This window comes from Tiliqua scincoides, chromosome 13 (assembly GCF_035046505.1).
Source record: "Tiliqua scincoides isolate rTilSci1 chromosome 13, rTilSci1.hap2, whole genome shotgun sequence".
Classification (NCBI taxonomy): domain Eukaryota; kingdom Metazoa; phylum Chordata; class Lepidosauria; order Squamata; family Scincidae; genus Tiliqua; species Tiliqua scincoides.
Genome location: NC_089833.1, coordinates 422,284 through 437,376, shown reverse-complemented (window position 1 = coordinate 437,376; position 15,093 = coordinate 422,284). Strand labels below are relative to the sequence as shown.

Below are 15,093 nucleotides of genomic sequence, written 5' to 3'. Positions count from 1 at the left end.
CCCCTCTGGAGGAGCTGGACGTCTGGGCTGAAGCAAACCTGCCCAGGCCCACGGCTTGCACCCTCCAGAGAGGCATTCTAAGACCCCTCTTCAAGCTCCATACTCTCCTCCCCCTGGACATAATTCTGCAGGGGAAATTACACCCCCTTAGGCCTATGGGGGGGGGGTGTTCAAGAGCCACCTCAGAGTGGAGCTCCCTCTGCTGAGTGCCCTGGGATAAAGCCTTTTCCAGCATTTTTTCCAATCAGTCTGCTTGTTGTACCTTTTCTAGCCCCATTTTTGCACTTGGATTCCTTCTTCTCTTGGGGCTTCTAATAAACTGGCTAGGTTTTGACTACTTGCCTGCCTAGTCCATATATCTGAACAAAGGATATAAACATTCTAAACAAATTACAGCCGTACCCAGGCTGCCCAAGAACCACCGTCCTAAGATAGTTGGACCTTGATGTGGGGAGACTAGAGTCTGGAGCCACAGACTGGCCCAGCTCATTCTGTTTCCCCATCTATAAAAAAGAACCATGATGACTTCACAGCAGAGTTGAAGGAAATGAAGTGGATTAAATGCTTTGCGACACCAAGTGCTACTTAAAAGCAGCCAAGATTGGGGGGGGGGCAAAAGGCTTCCTGCCTCAGAGTGCCATCTGTGCTTGGTCAGTAAGAGTATCTGAGGGAGGCTAGAGTGGTCCAGTCACACACCGGGCTCTGCATGTCACCACTTCACTTAAACCACCCTGCGCCCCTCCATCTGGAGCAAGGCCGTTCCTGTCATCCCCACCCCCCACCCCTTCTGAACATTCTTAGGCACAGAATGAGTTGGAGAAATTCTAAGGTCCTAGGTGTGCCAGACTGCTTCTTTGTGTAGCTCCATTTCTGCAGACAGGGCTTTCCCAGGAATGGGAAGGCAGACCCTGGTGCTGGCGGACTCACAGTCTATGATCCACATAAGGGAAACCACAGATGCAGGGAAACCCAGTTGAAGCAGAGAAACTGCAGAAGATTATTCATGACCGAAGCCTTGGGCTTAGTTGTCTGGTGCAAGGACTGTCTGGATCAGAAGAGGGGGCCTGACCGGAGCTGCCCTCCACCTCACAATGCTAGCATGCAGCTCTTGGGCAGGAAACTCAAATGCCCCCCCCCAGACCTCACTGCCTAATTAACTTCAACCTCAGCCTGCATCTTGGCAAAGCAATTAGAGCCAGAAGCCAAAGACACCAACATACACGTACAGAACCAGAGGACAGCCAGGAATCCTTTTCCATACAATTTATTGTGAAGGCCAACATCATATTTATACAGCTTTAAATACAGCCAACAGAACTATGCATCTGACAGCAACAGTGGTTCAGTATGGCATGGGGCGTGCAGGCCCCCACTCTCCTCTGCTTCCAGCTGACACCATCCCAGCCCCTCCGGACAGAACAGAATTCCCTGGAGGACAGAGCAAAAAAGAAATGTATAGGTTAGAAACTTTAAAACCATGCATAGAAGAAAAAGTCTGGGTAAGCAGCAGAGAGGAGCTACAGTTGCCCACCCTCATTGCTTCTCTCATCTCTCCCACCCTATCTGTGCTCAACAGACTCGTGCAGAGGACAGCATCCTGCCAAGAGATGCTCTCTTCTGCACCCTCACCCACTTTTGCCAGAGACCCTTGCATCACCTTACCAGAGCTGAAGGGCCCCAAAGGCTGCTCAGGCAGACCCCACAGTGTGCTGGGAGCCCCCAGACCTGAAAACAGACACGCCCAGGTATGCCCACTCTGCCCAGCAGCACCTTTAACCCTAACCCTTTCCCAGCCCAGAAGCCAGGGCTTCTCAAACTGGGGCATCGTGACGCCCCAGCCAGAGGGCCCTGGACTCTGCCCCCTTAAGGGGCAGGGGCAGGGGAGAGGGCGCAGGCTGAGGGGGGCGCAGGGACTGGCATTTACTTACAGCAGTCTTCCGGTAGTGTAGGGAGCTCTGTGCGACCCTCGGCAGGGCTCCCCAGCCTTCTAAAACTGAAAGTGCAACCACCCCACTCCACTTCCGGTTTTGTGGAGGTGGAATGCGACCACTGCGCTTTCACTTTTAGAAGGCTGGGGAGCCCTGCAGACTCACGCAAGGCTCCCTGCACCCCTGGGAGGCTGTTGCAGGGACAGGTAAGTAAATGCCAGTCCCTGCACCCCCCCTTTAGTGACGTGATCCTGGGGATTGCATCGCTGCCTCCCCCCCCCCAAAACCCTTGCAAGAACTTATACTGCGACTCAAACTCTCCTAGAGAGTTTGAGAACCACTGCCAGAGGCCCCTACCCACTGAGCTGGGAAAGCTCCTGTGCTCAGGACACAGGCTTGGCATCTGAGGCATGAGGTCCTCCTCCCTGCACAAGGACAGGGCTCCCCTCATCAGCTGACCCCCCCTGGGAAGGTCATCGCTCCAAGAGACTTGGGTCTGTGAACCAAACCACACTTGGAGAGTGTCTGCGCCCCCACCCCCTTTCCAAGCTTGAGAAGAAGCCAAATCAAACAGGTTTAGTGGGTCCAGTTCTGCACTGTCTCAGCACCCTCCATTGCAAGTTCCCTTCCACAGGAGCATCCACTTACACAACTTGACAGACACCCTTATTCATATACATCTTTCTTATCAGCAATGTAATCCACAATCTCCTGCGGACACATCAGCTTCTCTGCTTCTACGTCGGGAATTTCAAAGCCTGGAAGGAAGAGATTCGGCTGGTTGAGTTTGGAGTGGCACAGACCTTGGCGGAAAAGCTGGTTAAACACAACAGGAAGAATAAAACCTCAAAATGCAACAATGCCATGACCTGCATTTTGTTGCAGGGAGGGGGGGAAGGACCTAAATGGGTCATTGTCAATTTCAGCATAATAGGCAAAGGAGACAGAAGAGGCGAATGTAAGCCACATTCAGATGTAGAGGTGGAGAGAGGTGAAAAGCGGTGTGCCCCAAGGATCTGTCCTGGGACCGGTGCTTTTCAACCTCTTCATAAATGACCTGGAGACAGGGTTGAGCAGTGAGGTGGCTACGTTTGCAGACGACACCAAACTTTTCCGAGTGGTGAAGACCAGAAGTGATTGTGAGGAGATCCAGAAGGATCTCTCCAGACTGGCAGAATGGGCAGCAAAATGGCAGATGCGCTTCAATGTCAGTAAGTGTAAAGTCATGCACATTGGGGCAAAAAATCAAAACTTTAGATATAGGCTGATGGGTTCTGAGCTGTCTGTGACAGATCAGGAGAGAGATCTTGGGGTGGTGGTGGACAGGTCGATGAAAGTGTCAACCCAGTGTGCGGTGGCAGTGAAGAAGGCCAATTCTATGCTTGGGATCATAGGTGTTCTCAAAACGTATTGAGAACAAAATGGCTAATATTATAATGCTGTTGTACAACTCGATGGTAAGGCCACACCTGGAGTATTGTGTCCAGTTCTGGTCGCCGCATCTCAAAAAAGACATAGTGGAAATGGAAAAGGTGCAAAAGAGAGCGACTATGATGATTGCTGGGCTGGGGCACCTTCCTTATAAGGAAAGGCTACGGCGTTTGGGCCTCTTCAGTCTAGAAAAGAGGAACCTCAGAGGGGACATGATTGAGACATACAAAATTATGCAGGGGATGGACGGAGTGGATAGGGGGATGCTCTTTACACTCTCACATAACACCAGAACCAGGAGACATCCACTAAAATTGAGTGTTGGGAGGGTTAGAACAAACAAAAGAAAATATTTCTTTACTCAGCGTGTGGTTGGTCTGTGGAACTCCTTGCCACAGGATGTGGTGACGGCATCTGGCCTGGATGCCTTTAAAAGGGGATTGGACAAGTTTCTGGAGGAAAAATCCATTACATGGGAAAATCCACATACACAAGCCTTGATGTTTATGTGCCACCTCCTGATTTTAGAAATGGGCTATGTCAGAATGCCAGATGCATGGGAGGGCACCAGGATGAGTTCTCTTGTTATCTGGTGTGCTCCCTGGAGCATTTGGTGGGCCGCTGTGAGATACAGGAAGCTGGGCTAGATGAGCCTATGGCCTGATCCAGTGGGGCTGTTCTTATGTAGATCTTATGTAGATCTGCAGCAACTGTTACCCTGCACATGCCTGATTTCGTCTGAAGCTAAGCAGGGTCAGGCCTGGATAGTACTTGGATGGGAGACCATCTGGGAATACCGGGTGCTGTAGGCTTATACCATAGTCTTTCCAGACTGATGGTTGCCAACCAGAAGAGAGGTAGGCAGGAGCTGAAGCCTCATCTGGCTGTTTGTACACCAACCAGAATGCTTTGCCAGCTCCAACACTGGAGTTGCTGTTCTCTGAGCCTGCAGCTGTGGCCCAGTGACCAAAAGCTTCCAAGAGAACCAGCTCTGCCTCTGAAGTTCTAGAAAACACAGGCTCTCACAATCCACAGAATAAACAGTGCTGAAGCCAACCGCTCACAGCGTTCATTCTAGGGGGCGATACTGGATGCTTCTCAGCCTACACCAAGCTCAAGAACAGGACACCTCTGGCCTTCAGAGTGGCAGGTGCAGCTGAAGATTTAACTGTGCATTGAAGCTACGTGACATTTGCATTACCAAATTCATCTTCCATTGCCATGATGATCTCCACTTGGTCGAGGCTGTCCAGACCCAGGTCTTTCATGAAGTGGGATGTTACTGTCAGCTGGAAGGACGAAAGCAAACCATGAGATCCTTCAACAAAGATATAAGAAGTGTTCACGCTCATCCCGCTAACGTGGAAGGAATGAAATTAGCAGTGCATGAGGGTGCCAGACACCAGGGCAAGAAGAGGTTTTGACATCCCCCCTAGCATCCCCCCTCCCAACTCAATACAGTCACATCTGTTCAGCAGCTACACTAAGGCTGCAGTCCTAGACATACTTACCTAGGAGCAGGCCCCACTGAATGCCCTGAGACTTACTTCTGAGTAGACATACACAGGCTTGGGTTGCAAGCCCCATGGTTAAACCATGGACTTGGCAACAGCTGTCACGATACCACCAATCTAACTCCAGTATGAATACTTACAGTGGCCCCAACGCCCCATACATCAGCTTCCTCCATGGCTCTGGACGCTGAGCCAAACGGTTAAGTCACAGCCAGGGATGTCCTGAGCCCAGCTTTAGCTATGGCAGTCACCACACCTCACCCAGCACCTCACGAATCTGTGAAGGGCTTCACATGTCCTTTCCTGGTGTACACTGCACATTAATTTATTTTGTTGTATAAACCACTTTGCTGAAAAGCAGTGCATAAATACAACACGCTGGTCAGGTCAGTAGGCAGTCTACCCCAGCAAGAAGACTGAGATGGAGCAGCTGGCCTGAGGCCACTCTACAAGTTTATAGAGGCGGTGAGATTCATAGTGGGGAAGCCCCATGAGCCACTCCACAACTTCAAGCCACACACCCATTTTATCTCAGAGATTTACAACCTGCATGTCCACTTCGTAACCAGGAAGTTACAATAAGCAACTAGCTTCTATGCTTTGTTTATTTTAAGGGGTAATTTCTTATCCCAGGAGCACCTTTTTCAAGGGTTGCAGAAAAGAAAAAAATTTGCCCTTCTAGGACAATGTTAGGGACTAGCAATGTCTAGGACCCCTAGTGCACGGGTCTCCCCTTAGGAAAAATCAATAACCATAAACCCTTTTCTTCCTATGTGGATCCTTCTTACAACATTACCAAAGAAATGATCTGAGATTCCTATGGGGTAATTTTCTATCCCAGCTTAATTTCATTTGCTTACCCCCTTTCATTTTTCCATCCCAGCCACACCACACTAAGAGCCCAATCCTATCCAACTTTCCAGCACTGATGCAGCTGCACCAATGGGGCATGTGCTGTATTCTGCATGGAGGAGGCAGTCAAGGAGGCCTCCTCAAGAGAAGGGAATATTTGTTTCCTTACCTCAGGGCTGCCTCAGATTTGGAAAGTTGGATAGGATTAGGCCCTGTGGCTTCCAAATGCCCTTCTTTACAACACAAGCTGTAGGACTAGTTCTCCCAAAGTCAGCTATGAAACGGGGGGCTAAGTAAAGGGGGGCTGGCACTGATGTTCAAACAAACAGAACTGTGGTGTAAGTGCGCAGAGTACAGGTGTGCGCCACAAGACAATCACACAAGGGTAGCGATTGTAGTAAACAGCAGTGTTTACTGTGACACACCATGTTCTTCTATTAAATGGCGGAGGTGAACAACAAGGCTCCCTTATAATGACAGAGAGAACACAGCTAACTTTGCCTGGTGCCATGAAGACATCTTGCAAAGGCACCAGGCACAAGGCAGACATGTCATTAGAGGGAATGCCACAGAAGATTACAGGCCTTGCTGAGGGAGAATCAGCCTGGCTTCTGTAAGGGTAAGTCTTGCCTCACGAGCCTTATAGAATCCTTTGGAAAGGTCAACAGGCACGTGGATGCGGGAGAACCTGTAGACATTATATATCTAGACTTTCAGAAGGCGTTCGACACGGTCCCTCACCAAAGACTACTGAAAAAACTCCACAGTCAGGGAATTAGAGGACAGGTCCTCTCATGGATTGAGAACTGGTTGGAAGCAGAGAGTGGGTGTCAATGGGCAATTTACACAATGGAGAGAGGTGAAAAGTGGTGTGCCCCAAAGATCTGTCCTGGGACTGGTGCTCTTCAACCCCTTCATAAATGACCTGGAGACAGGGTTGAGCAGTGAGGTGTCAAAGTTTGCAGACGACACCAAACTTTTCCAAGTGGTGAAGACCAGAAGTGATTGTGAAGAGCTCCAGAAGGATCTCTCCAGACTGGCAGAATGGGCAGCAAAATGGCAGATGCGCTTCAGTGTCAGTAAGTGTAAAGTCATGCACATTGGGGCAAAAAATCAGAACTTCACATATAGGCTGATGGGTTCTGAGCTGTCTGTGACAGATCAGGAGAGGGATCTTGGGGTGGTGGTAGACAGGTCGATGGAAGTGTCGACTCAATGTGCGGCGGCAATAAAGGCCAATTCTATGCTTGGGATCATTAGAAAAGGTATTGAGAACAAAACGGCTAATATTATAATATATATTGGCAACCTTCAGTCTCGAAAGACTATGGTATCGCGCTCTGAAAGGTGGTTCTGGCACAGCGTCTAGTGTGGCTGAAAAGGCCAATCCAGGAGTGACAATCCCTTCCACACCGGGAGCAAGTGCAGTCTGTCCCTGGTCTGTCTCCCTGGCTATGGGCCTTCCTTCTTTGCCTCTTAGCCTCAGACTGTTGGCAAAGTGTCTCATCAAACTGGGAAAGGCCATGCTGCACAGCCTGCCTCCAAGCGGGCCGCTCAGAGGCCAGGGTTTCCCACTTGTTGAGGTCCATCCCTAAGGCCTTCAGATCCCTCTTGCAGATGTCCTTGTATCGCAGCTGTGGTCTACCTGTAGGGCGCTTTCCTTGCACGAGTTCTCCATAGAGGAGATTCTTTGGGATCCGGCCATCATCCATTCTCACGACATGACTGAGCCAACGTAGGCGTCTCTGTTTCAGCAGTGAATACATGCTAGGGATTCCAGCACGTTCCAGGACTGTGTTGTTTGGAACTTTGTCCTGCCAGGTGATGCCGAGGATGCGTCGGAGGCAGCGCATGTGGAAAGCGCTCAGTTTCCTCTCCTGTTGTGAGCAAAGAGTCCATGACTCGCTGCAGTACAGAAGTGTACTCAGGACGCAAGCTCTGTAGACCTGAATCTTGGTATGTTCCATCAGCTTCTTGTTGGACCAGACTCTCTTTGTGAGTCTGGAAAACGTGGTAGCTGGTTTACCGATGCGCTTGTTTAGCTCGGTATCGAGAGAAAGAGTGTCGGAGATCGTTGAGCCAAGGTACACAAAGTCATGGACAACCTCCAGTTCATGCGCAGAGATTGTAATGCAGGGAGGTGAGTCCACATCCTGAACCATGACCTGTGTTTTCTTCAGGCTGATTGTCAGTCCAAAATCTTGGCAGGCCTTGCTAAAACGATCCATGAGCTGCTGGAGATCTTTGGCAGAGTGGGTAGTGACATATTATAATACCGTTGTACAAATCGATGGTAAGGCCACACCTGGAGTATTGTGTCCAGTTCTGGTTGCCGCATCTCGAAAAAGACATAGTGGAAATGGAAAAGGTGCAAAAGAGAGCGACTAAGATGATTACGGGGCTGGGGCACCTTCCTTATGAGGAAAGGCTACGGCATTTGGGCCTCTTCAGCCTAGAAAAGAGGCACCTCGGGGGGACATGATTGAGACATATAAAATTATGCAGGGGATGGACAGAGTGGATAGGGAGATGCTCTTTACACTCTCACATAACACCAGAACCAGGGGACATCCACTAAAATTGAGTGTTGGGAGAGTTAAGACAGACAAAAGAAAATATTTCTTTACTCAGCGTGTGGTTGGTCTGTGGAACTCCTTGCCACAGGATGTGGTGACGGCATCTGGCCTGGATGCCTTTAAAAGGGGATTGGACAAGTTTCTGGAGGAAAAATCCATTACGGGTTACAAGCCATGATGTGTATGTGCAACCTCCTGATTTTAGAAATGGGCTATGTCAGATGCAAGGGAGGGCACCAGGATGAGGTCGCTTGTTATCTGGTGTGCTCCCTGGGGCATTTGGTGGGCCGCTGTGAGATACAGGAAATTGGACTAGATGGGCCTATGGCCTGATCCAGTGGGGCTGTTCTTATGTACCTCAGCTGCCACAACAGATTTGTGTGGGAGAAAGTCGGTCTTCAGTGAATACTGAAAGCTCTTCAGCAGGGGTTGGCAACCTACGCCACGCCACCCAAAGTCATCCAGCCCATGCAGAGGTCAGCTTGGGAAGCAAAGCCTCCTGCCCAGTTTGCCCAGTTTGCCGGATTGACACTTACCCAGGCCTGTAAAGTCCCTGTACCACATGGGATTTAACCCAGTTTGAAAGAACATGGACATCAAGAAATACTAGCATTCGTATTAGAACTGGAAAAGGTGCAGAAGAAAGCAACTAAAATGGTTACTGCGCTGTGGCACCTCCCTTACAAGGAAAGGCTACAGCGTTCAAGGTCTAGAAAAAAGGTGCCTGAGGGGGGACATGATTGAGACGTATAAAATTATGCAGGGGATGGATAGAGTGGATAGAGGGATGCTCTTTTCCCTCTCACACAACACCAGAACCAGGGACAGCCACTAAAATTGAGTGGCAGGAGAGTTAGGACAGATAAAAAAAATATTTCTTTATCCAGTGTGTAGTTAATCAGGGGAACTCTTTCCCACGGGATGTGGTGATGGCACTTGGCCTACCTGCCTGAGACTGATTTCTGGAGGAAAACCCATCACAGGCTACGATCTGTGATGGATATATGCAATCTCCTCGTTTTAGAAAAAAGCTACCTCTAAATGCCAGACGCAAGGAAGTGGCAACAAGATGAAGGTGTCTTGTTGCACTGTGTGCTCCTGATGGGTGACAGTGAAATGCAGGAAGCTAGACTAGCTGGGCTTTTGACCTGATCCAGCAGGGCTCTTCTGATGTTCTTATGCTGTAATACAGAGTTAATGACTAATAACATCTCCCCCCAAATATCATATTACTGTACAGGACCACATCATATGCTTAAATGATGCTCCAAGTAACTCACAACACCAACAATTATATTTGAAATCACTCAGATCCAGAGATGGCACTTGAGGGGGGACCCAGCCACTGCTGGAAAGGTCCCCTCTCTGAAGGATACATTCAGAGCTCCTAGACCTAGCCAGCTATACCTTCCAGGTGAGGTTATTTGCCATGAAGGGCAAAAAAGAACACAAGAGTGACTGAAACTCACCAAGCAGCCTGTCTACACACTACAGTGCAATCCCATACATGCCTACTGAGAAGCAAGTTCCACTCTATTCAGTGGAGCTTACTCCCCAGGATACTCCCAGAAACATGCATAGATTGCAGCCTGAACCAGAAGAAAAGCCTTGCTGGAACTGGCCACATGGCCACCTAGTCCCACATTCCGTGTCCCACCAGCTGCCTCTGGGAAACCCAGAGACACATCCCTCTCCCATGATTGTTCTCTAAGAACATAAGAACAGCCCCACTGGATCAGGCCATAGGCCCATCTAGTCCAGCTTCCTGTATCTCACAGGGGCCCACCAGATGCCCCAGGGAGCACACCAGATAACAAGAGACCTGCAAGGCCTCCTGGGAATTGTAGTTAAGAACATAAGAACAGCCCCACTGGCTCAGGCCATAGGCCCATCTAGTCCAGCTTCCTGTATCTCACAGCGGCCCACCAAATGCCCAGGGAGCACACCAGATAACAAGAGACCTGCATCCTGGTGCCCTTCCTTGCACTGGCATTCTGACATAGCCCATTTCTAAAAACAGGAGGTTGTGCATACACATCATGGCTTATAACCCGTAATGCAGGGGTGCTCAATAGGTGGATCTCGATCTACCGGTAGATCGCAAGGCAAAATGAGTAGATCGCGGAGCCCTGTCTCTCCAAACTGTTAATATGTCAGTTTCGTCTAGTGACTAGACAAAACTGACATATTTAGCTGACACTAAACCTGAAACTGACACTTTAGCTGCTCTTCAGGCATGCAGCAACAAAACTGACGAAACTGACTAGACTCCAGCAGGGGCTCCATACATTAAAGGGGGTGTCTGTCAGATGCTTCCTTCCCCCCTGGTAGATCTCCGGGCCTTGATGGGTTTCAAGGTAGCTCTCGAGCCAAAAAAGTGTGAGCAGCCCTGCCGTAATGGATTTTTCCTCCAGAAACTTGTCCAATCCCCTTTTAAAGGCATCCAGGCAAGATGCCGTCACCACATCCTGTGGCAAGGAGTTCCACAGACCAACCACACGCTGAGTAAAGAAATATTTTCTTTTGTCTGTCTTAACTCTCCCAACACTCAATTTTAGTGGATGTCCCCTGGTTCTGGTGTTATGTGAGAGTGTAAAGAGCATCTCTCTATCCACTTTATCCTTCCCATGCATGATCTTGTATGTCTCAATCATGTCCCCCCTGAGGTGCCTCTTTTCTAGGCTGAAGAGGCCCAAACGCCATAGCCATTCCTCATAAGGAAGGTGCCCCAGCCCAGCTATCATCATAGTCGCTCTCTTTTGCACCTTTTCCATTTCCACTATGTCTTTTTTAAGATGTGGCGACCAGAACTGGACACAAAACTCTAAGGTGCAGTTACTCTGCAACTGCTACCAGAGTCCTGCTGTCACTGAACTTGGAGCTAGTAAACAAGTCATCATGACTAGTGGCCAGTGACAGACCTGTCCTCCAAACATTTGTCCAGTCCCCCTTTAAAACCATTCAAGCTAGTGCCAATCACTTCCACAGTCTTATTACGCACTGTGTGAAGTAGTTTTGTGGATTCTAATCCCCAGCAAAATCAATTTCGATGAATGATCCTGGTACTAGCATTGTGAAAGGAAAAAATCTCTCTCTCCCCATGCCACACACCATTGTATAGGTCTCAATCAGGTCCCTGCTCAATCATTGTTTTCCCAAGCAAAAAAGCCCAAAACACTATAGTCTTTGGCACCTCTTCCAGCTCTCCTTCTTGAGATGTGGTGACCCAAAATGGACACAGTACTTCAAATGTGACTACACCACAGATTTATAGAGCAGGAGTACAATATCAGCAGTCTTATTTTCAATTACTTTCCTAATGACTCCTAGCGTAGCATTTGCCTTCTTCACAGCTGCCATACACTGGATTGACATTTTCACTGAGCCACTGGGACACCATAACCCCAAGATCTCATTCCTAATTGGCACTGTCAGCTCAGATTCCACTTGTGCTTACGTGGTTGGGATTACTGGACCTAGAGAGCATCACTTTGCACTTGCTGACATTGCCATTTAGTTGCTTGTTCACCTAGGCTTCCATCAGAAGAACCCACCTTTACAAGGTCCTTTTCCTACAAAGATACATTAGCATTTCATTGTGCAAGCAAAGATTCCAGGACTCCAGAAAGGGGGTCAAGAGAAGACTGCAGCAATCTTACCTTTTCTGGATCAATCTTGTCATACAGCTTCAAGACGTAAATGACACGGTCTTTGATGCCCTCCAGAGTCAGTGGTGGCAAGTCGGAATAATGGCGGCACAATGGAAAGAGCGTACCTGAGATCTACAGAAGCACAGGAGATGCTCTCATAAGACAAGAACAGTTATCACCTCCCTGGCATTTACAGCTCACTGCAGGAGAAGCATGAGAGAGCTGTGCACAGATACGGGCAGCATCTGCAGCCCAGCTGAAGTTCTCTGCGCATGCACAAATGGGTCCAGAAGTAAAAGCCAAACCTGCAGCAAAATCACACACACCTGTAGAGAAAGAGAGATGCACCCTGAAGCATAAACTAGAAGGGAGTGATGCAGTGTGGAAAGCTCCCCCACACATCACTTACTGCTCTGGTCCCCAAATTCACAAGGAGCAGGGTGACCAAATACAGTGGAGGATAGAGTGCCTATACCTTTAACCACCACAGAGATGAGGAATTTTTGGCAGGTGCAGTACAACACGGAAGGGAAAGATGCACCTGCCAAAATGTCCTCTTCTAGACAATGGTTAAAGGCAGCAGTTCTCAAACTGTGAGTCGGACCCACTAGGTGGGTTGCGAGCCAATTTCAGGCAAGTCATGTAGCGCCCAGCTCAGCCATCATTTAAAACACACAGTTAAAAAAAACAGGGCACTGAGCTGCTGGGTAGGATATGCTCCCAGTGAGAGATGATGCTTTGCCCTGAATGGGTGGGAAGAGGGGATGCTGGCAAGGGGGGGGGTAGACTGTGCAGATGAAGAAAGATTCAAGCCTGTCTTCTGCTTTGACTTCCAAGCTGGAATGTTTGAATTCCAAGCTATGCAAAATAACAGCAGAGCGTGCTGTGGAATGCGACCCTTAGCTGATGGCGGACTAGTTATGAAGCCTGAACTGATGATGTCACTGCCAGACATGACATCACTTCAAGGTTAATGACGCCAGTTCTGGTGGCCCCCCAACAAACTGAATTCCGAGCTCTGCAAAATGACAGCACGATTGTACAGCGTCATGGGACCTTTGGCTGACTGCGGCTTAGGTCTGAAGCCTGAACTGATGATGTCACCTCTAGCTATGACATCACTTACAGTGGGTCCCAAAGGTTCTAAAAGGCAGGTCCTGGTGCTCAACAGTTTGGGAACTGCAGGTAGAAAGTATATAAGGCCTGTCCTCCAACGTATCCGACCACCCTGGAAGGGAGGCAACCCTGGGTGCTAGAAAGGAAGCCCCGGCAACGACCCCCCAGCAGAGCCCCAGAGGCACCGGCTGCCCTGTGCCCGGCACTGCCACTCCCAGGGAGGACGGGAGCGGCCAGCAGCGCAGGAGACACCGGGTGCCGGCCGGATCCTGAAGCCCCGAAGCGCTGCTGTTGCTGCCTCCTCTAGAGTAAGGGCTGCAGCTCCTGCTGCAAGGACTGGCCCGGTCCACAGCCTTGAGCAGGCAGGCAGGCAGACCCGGGCCAGGCCCCTCCTCCTCCTGCGGGTCTACTCGGGAGCAAGGCCTGCGGGGCTCCTCACCTGCGGCGGCGGTAGCCCCAGCCTGGCCGGGGCGGGCGGGTGGAGGGCGGCGGGGGCCGTGAGCGGAAGGGGCCGCGGGCGGCCGCAACAGCGGCGGAGGACGCGGGAGACCAGGAGGACACGGGCAGCCATGGTGACCCCTCGCCGGCGCCTCTACGCATGCGCCGCCCACAAACCCCCGCGCCTAGGTTTTTTTAAGGAGGCGCATGCGCAGAAGCGGCCGCGAGGGGCATGGCCAGGTCTACTCCGGGCAGGAGGCGCGGCTTTTGCCAGCCCCGCCCCCTTCCCTGAGTAAACCTGGGCGCGCGGTAGAGAGCGCATGCGCGGGGCTCGGCGCGCGCTGATCCTTAAAGGGGCCGCGCTTGTACTTGCAAGGGAGACTCTCGCAGGGTGCTGGTGGGGGGAGCTTTATTGCAATGCCGGCTGCCGCACCAACACACACCCAGGCTGCATGGCCTGCACTGCAGGGTGGGCCGCCAGTGCTGGTGCCAGAGTGCAGGCAAGGAGGTGCTGGGTTCAAGTCCTGCAGGCCACAGGCCAGGGGCTGAGGATGCAGGGGCTGCCCCCCCTCCCTGGGCCACTCTTAGCTCCCTGGGCCATCACTGCAGGGCTATTGTAGCAAGCCACCCAGGCCACAGTCTTAACTTGCAGCTGGGGATGAGGGGAGGGAGGCAGCGTTGTGCATGTGAAGGAAAAGAGCAAGTGGCCAGTTATGGGGGGCAGAAACCCCCCCAGACCACAGGGATGTGGGAGCAGATGCCCCATAAGAGAATCCTCACTTCCACCCCCCACCCCACATGGCTCACCTGCAACTGGATCCAGACAAAAGGCAGCACATCCCCCCCCTTGACAAAGATCAACCTCTGATACGCCATGAATCTGTCCCACCTTTCGTGGCAGTAAGAAGAGGCCACTGGGTCAGTACAAGGGCCCATCTAGACCAGCTTCCCATCAAGGACCCATCTAGAGTGCTTCATGGTGGCTTACTAGATGGCTCAGGTAGCCACACAAGCCCACCAGAGACCTGCACGCTGGTGCCCTCCTTTGCACATGGCATTCTGAGACAGCCTGTTTCTAAAACCAGGAGATTGCAAATATCCATCACAGATTGTAACCTGTGATGCGTTTTCCTCCAGAAATCTGTCCAATCCCCTTTTCAAGGCATCAAGGCTAAACGCCATCACATCTTGTGAAGAGGAGTTCTCCAGATTAACCCATTTTTGCCCGGTCCACAGGTGTACACATTTGGTCCCTGTTACATAAATGCCCCATTGGGTAGAAATGGCTTAATTAATTACATGCTAGGAAAAGAAATATTTTCTTCTGTCTAACTCTCCCAACACTCAAATTTTAGTGGCTATCCCTTGGCTATCCCAGAACTCCTTGGTTCTGATGTTGGGCGAGAGGAGAAAGAACATCTCTCTACCTACTCTATCTATCCAATGCATAATTTTGTATATCTCAATCATGTCTTCCCCCCTCCCCCCCCCCCCAGCAAGGATTTCTGACCATTTTGTACTAGGGTCTGACTCAAAAAAGAGTCCATCAAAAAAGTCCTTCAGGGATCCTAACTCAGATGTGACCATG

At 50.5% G+C, this 15,093-nt stretch overlaps 1 protein-coding gene across 1 annotated transcript; it reads right to left on the bottom strand.

The window, feature by feature from the left end:
• Window positions 1-1,248: 1,248 nt before the first annotated feature.
• Window positions 1,249-13,680, bottom strand: NDUFAB1 (NADH:ubiquinone oxidoreductase subunit AB1). Its single transcript, XM_066640744.1, has 5 exons — window positions 13,507-13,680; window positions 11,961-12,083; window positions 4,561-4,648; window positions 2,577-2,686; window positions 1,249-1,428 (listed from the first exon to the last, which is right to left on the bottom strand). The coding sequence occupies exons 1-4, from the start codon at window positions 13,636-13,638 to the stop codon at window positions 2,595-2,597; spliced, it is 435 nt and encodes a 144-aa protein (XP_066496841.1). The 5' UTR covers window positions 13,639-13,680; the 3' UTR covers window positions 1,249-1,428; window positions 2,577-2,594.
• Window positions 13,681-15,093: the final 1,413 nt, after the last annotated feature.

Excerpts from the sequence above, each read along its gene's own strand:
- NDUFAB1 (XM_066640744.1), bottom strand. The coding sequence starts at position 13,638 with ATGGCTGCCCGTGTCCTCCTGGTCTCCCGCGTCCTCCGCCGCTGTTGC. Across the intron at positions 4,649-11,960 it reads ACAAGATTGATCCAGAAAAG|CTGACAGTAACATCCCACTT; the intron begins GTAAGATTGCTG and ends TCGTCCTTCCAG. Across the intron at positions 2,687-4,560 it reads GGCAATGGAAGATGAATTTG|GCTTTGAAATTCCCGACGTA; the intron begins GTAATGCAAATG and ends TCTTCCTTCCAG.